At 35.1% G+C, this 4725-nt stretch overlaps 1 protein-coding gene across 1 annotated transcript in view; it reads left to right on the top strand.

Moving 5' to 3' along the window:
* LOC105163804 (RPA-interacting protein B) overlaps nucleotides 18–4725 on the top strand; it is a 6045-nt gene continuing 1337 nt past the window's right edge. The window contains exons 1-5 of the mRNA XM_011082286.2: nucleotides 18–289; nucleotides 379–477; nucleotides 1702–1927; nucleotides 2510–2601; nucleotides 3201–3308. Coding sequence (XP_011080588.1) covers nucleotides 194–289; nucleotides 379–477; nucleotides 1702–1927; nucleotides 2510–2601; nucleotides 3201–3308 — 621 coding nt within the window. The 5' untranslated portion in view covers nucleotides 18–193. The remainder of the gene's footprint in view (nucleotides 290–378; nucleotides 478–1701; nucleotides 1928–2509; nucleotides 2602–3200; nucleotides 3309–4725) is intronic.

Raw genomic sequence — 4725 nt, 5'->3', positions numbered from 1 at the left:
AAGAAGAGAGAGAGAGAGAGAGAGAGAGAGAGAGAGAGAGAGAGAGAGAGAGAATGAGTGTGTGGAAATGCAATTAGAAGAAAGACAATCAACTGCTCTGCGCAGACAAGCAGTTAAAGAAGTAGACAGAGAAGAGAAAAGAGAAGAGAAGAGACTCAAATCAAATAACTGAAAAAGTAGTATTCCCTACAAAATGGTGGTGGGAGATGAGGATAAAGGAGTGCATAGTTACCGGCCTTCTCTGAAATCCCTTGCTTCTTTCAATAATTACCCTAAATGGAAACACAAGGTACTGTTGATTATTGATTGCATGCGCGTTCATTGTTTTTATTTATTTATGAATGTAACGGAGTGTTGGTTATTGTTGATGAAATGTAGCTCCGGGAAAATTGCTTCAAAAGGGTTCGTCAGGATCGAACTCGCTTGCTCTGGAAATTGAGATTGAGCGAAGCTCAGAATCAGTCTGCCAATCACGAGGTTTATTTCGTTCTTTTCTTTTTTTCGTTTTTCTTTTTAAATTTGTACTTCGATATACTCGTTTAGTCTGGAAAAGTGGCATATCGGATTGTGATTGGTTCATATGGTTTCGTTGTGTGCAATTGTGGTTTGCTTGATTAATACTTTTTTTTGTTGAGTTGTAAGAGAAATTAACAATTTGGTGTTCTTTTATTTGGGGAAGGAATGGACGGATAGCCTTATTTTCTGTATGTTATGGTGATTTGTCCATTTTTACAGCTCATGCCGACAGTCGCACAGAGTAAAGGTTTCATTGGATAAGGCTGAAGGCAAAATTTACGAGTAACGGTGGGTCAAGTAATTACAAGGAGTGATAAGGTGGAACAATTATACATTCATGTGAAATTATGGATCACATTTTGAAAGTAAATCAGATGTGCTAGCTTCTAGTTCTCACTGTAACACCATGCTGAGGTTGCTAAACAAAAATTAATGAGCTCAACTGAACAGAGGCTCACATTCTCTGTTTCTACATAGAAATCAAGGGGCAATTTAGATATATTTGGAGGAAAAATATTGAGAATGCTACCATCCTTTAGATCTCTAGTCTTTAGTATCATATCACTGTAATGCTTTCTTAATACATGGACTATTAGGACTGAGTATAAGTACTTAGTGTTCCTATTAGTATTAGGGCCTTAACTGATCCCATTTGATTGTGGTGCACCCACCACCCTAGTGGGAGTGACTAGCAATTAAAGCTTTGGAAGAGGTGGAATTAGGATAACTAATGGGTGGTTAGGGCATTTGAAAGCCACCAACAATGCCGTTTAGCTCCTAGGCTTATTCGCTCCCTAGCCCAGCAAGCAATAAGGAACTAACTGCAGGAAGGTCAGGTAAACCATCCTCTTGTATTGGAGACTGGAGAGTAAGATAAACTGAGGAAATCTCCATCAATATTCACTGGTGTGTTAGCCTTCTCTATTAGGTTTCTATTTAGAAAGTCCCTCGTCCTAATAATGATAAAATACACATGGTTTTAAGATCAAGGATAGCCAATGGTGGAGGAAAAGATGACTGATTTTACGTAGTTCCCTTTTAGAGGGACGCTTAAAGGAATCACATTATCAAAGCTAGAGTAGTACCAGCTTTCTAGTGATTATGCTTTTGTTCCTGTTGGAACTATCATTTTATCTTATTTCCTATTTTACATTCTTTTAACCCGAACTAAGATTCTGGCTGCAGGATTTCATTAAATCAACTCTCCAGGACATTGTTTCTGACGAACTGAAAAAAATTAAGGGCACATCTCTGGATGAAAGTTCATCTCCAGTGCTTGGCACTTCTACTGATGATATGATATGGGAATATGATGGTCTTCACACAGCTTATCAAGGCGACTGTGAAGAAATGTTATTAGAAATGCAAAGATTATTTTATGAGGATCTTAGGACAGAGAAAACAAGAAAAGGTATAATGTCTTGAATTAGGATGGTTGAAATTATTGTCATTGTGGATGCATTTAACCAAAAAAATGCACATTTGATTCAGTAGTTCTGGTATGTTAAATGCATATTTTTTTAGGCTTAGCTGTCCAATAAAAGTTCATGGTTGTCATCATTCATCAACTTCTCTTCAAGAGATCACAGGGAAAAGAATTGTTCTATCACTCTTTTTGTAGTGAGAACATCAAAAGTCTCTTTTTGTTCCTAAAGTGGAGGTTATTGTTCTTTTGGCAATTTTATACCCAATGCTTGGAGAACGCACTACCTCAAGAGTTATATGTAGTTCATTTATTTTATTTTTTCAATGATTCATTGTCATGGGTCAAAGGAATTTTTATCAGGTCTTGTCACCATTAGTTTGAAAAATTAAACGGCTATATATCTCCCCATTTAAATCAGCTCTGTTGCTGTCTGTACATTAGATTGTTTGGCTCAATTTTGGAAGGATGAATTTTCTGAATGCCTTATGTGGATTTATTTCCTCCTCTTTAAAGATATCATTTGTGTCTATTGTCCGTTCAATCTTAGACATGTTTAGCTTCTTGCAGAGCCTGAATGTTTTATGAAAACATGGGAGGACGAAGAAGATGAATACTTGGCTCGTGTGCTCTATGAGCACATGCAGCTCAATAGTGATCAAGTATGATGCCAGTGAACTTTTGCCTCTGCAATTTCTTAATTTTCTCAGCATGGAGTTAAACTGGTAGTCCTTTGATTGTCTTTGTAAAGAGTGAGGTCGTCTTGTCAGACTGACATACATGGCACAGAAATTTTACACTAGGATAGGATATTCACCTTTGCTTTGGTGAAATCCACTTTTAATACCAACTATTGGCATTTTTCTTGTTCCTGTGACCAATATAAAAATTTCAGAACTGCACTTTATTGTGAAGAATCATAGTCAATATACATGCAGAACTTGTAAGACATGAATAAGACAGATTAATGTTTTGCCTTGCATTTGTAAAGAATATCACATGCAAGACATTGCACGCCTATAAATAAACAGTTATGTAAAAGATCATATTTCCACCATGTAAAAATGATCTTTGGTCTCATTAGATTACGAGCATCATTACTTCACATGAAATTCAAACAGAAAATCACATCATGCTGTTATTGTGGATCTAGTAGGTTTAACCTGGAATAAATGTATGGGGTCTGGTCTGGCTTGTTTTTACCCCCTATATTATTTGTTATTGCTTGGGAACTAGTAAATATAATTTGTTATTGTAATAGGTCGCAATGGAGGTTTGGTGCCCCATCTGCAAACAGGGGGAGTTACAGGAAAATGGTCATCATATTTATTGCACTCAGTGTGAACTTAAGCTAAAAAGAGGCCATGAGGTCCTACTCTCTCTCTCTCATTCTCTCTCTCTCCACAGTGACTCAAACACGCACACACACACAACACTAACCAATGCATTCCATTCTTATTCGTATTTCTTTCATAAAAGTCATGGCCACCTTCAGATGGTGGGAAGTTATTAACATGCAGATTTACTCAGCGAAGCGCAAAATACTCAGATTGCTACTTTGATAATGTTGGAAGTGTAATACTGTACACATTCTGGTATCCATATGCATGCAACTTACATGTGTCCATCTTGTGTAATGGCAGTAGATCCCACTACGGATAGAAAAAGTTTATTTGTTCTGTTGGCATAAGAAAAGATTCCTTGATGTCTTTTTCCATTTTAATTTCTTCAAGCAAGAGAAATGGGATTGTTGTAATTACTTTACGTGGGGAATAAATTAGTCTATAGTTCAAGGTGGGCAATGCTGACCAGACTTTAATGGACTGGACTTGCCCCCTGGCAGATGGGCTGTCTCCCAGATAAAGGAAGACGTCATTGCCTTTCTATGTGGGGGCGGCGGTCGTCGCCGTAAATTTTAGTTTTTTTTAATTAATTTAATTATATTAATTAATTAAGAATAATTTTAGATAATTATAATAATTCTTGTACTTAAATTAATTTAAATATATCTTTTATTTAATTAAGAATAATTTTAGATAATTATAATAATTTTTGAATTGAAAATTAATTTAGAACTTATAATTATTATAATTGCTCAATATTGATATTCATCTAGATATCTAAGTTTGAATAATAAAAATAGCATATTAGTCTTTGTAATGTAATTTTTTTTATGGTTTTTTTTTTATTTTTGTATTTTGATATTTAATATTGATATATTTAAGAACAAAAGAATTTATATTTTTAGAATGCAATTTTTTTTTCAAAAAAAAAGACAATTTGACCATAGTAATTTGGATACAATGTAAGGGCATTTTAGTCAATTAAAGAAAAACAAATGTCAAAATACGGAAAAATTCAAGCCCAAACGAAGTTTTGGCGCCTGCATCCCACCTTCCGTTAGTTTCTCATAGAAGGAGGGTTTTGTGCTGAATTTATTAAAACATTGGGGGTTTTTTAGCCTATTTCTAAACACAGGGGGATTTTAGCTATTTTAGGAAAACATAAGGGGGTAAAATGAAGTTTAGTCACTTTAATGGTAGTATTGGCAAAAAACAAAAACAGGACGAGTGCTTTCGACATTCTCATAAATAATTTGTCTATGAGTACAAAAATGCCCATTTCACTAATGTGCCCCAACTCTTATTTTTGCCTCCCCAAAAGGAAAGGAATCTGAATCAGAAATAAATAATCTCTTCTCAACAGAAATTCATGAGTTTTGGTGTATAGGTAGTTTGATGCTAAAAGATATACCAATATTAGTGGTAGGAAACTGTGCTAGCAAT

This window comes from Sesamum indicum, linkage group LG6 (assembly GCF_000512975.1).
Source record: "Sesamum indicum cultivar Zhongzhi No. 13 linkage group LG6, S_indicum_v1.0, whole genome shotgun sequence".
Classification (NCBI taxonomy): domain Eukaryota; kingdom Viridiplantae; phylum Streptophyta; class Magnoliopsida; order Lamiales; family Pedaliaceae; genus Sesamum; species Sesamum indicum.
Note: the sequence above shows the minus strand (reverse complement) of the source record. Positions and strands in the feature narration are given on the sequence as shown.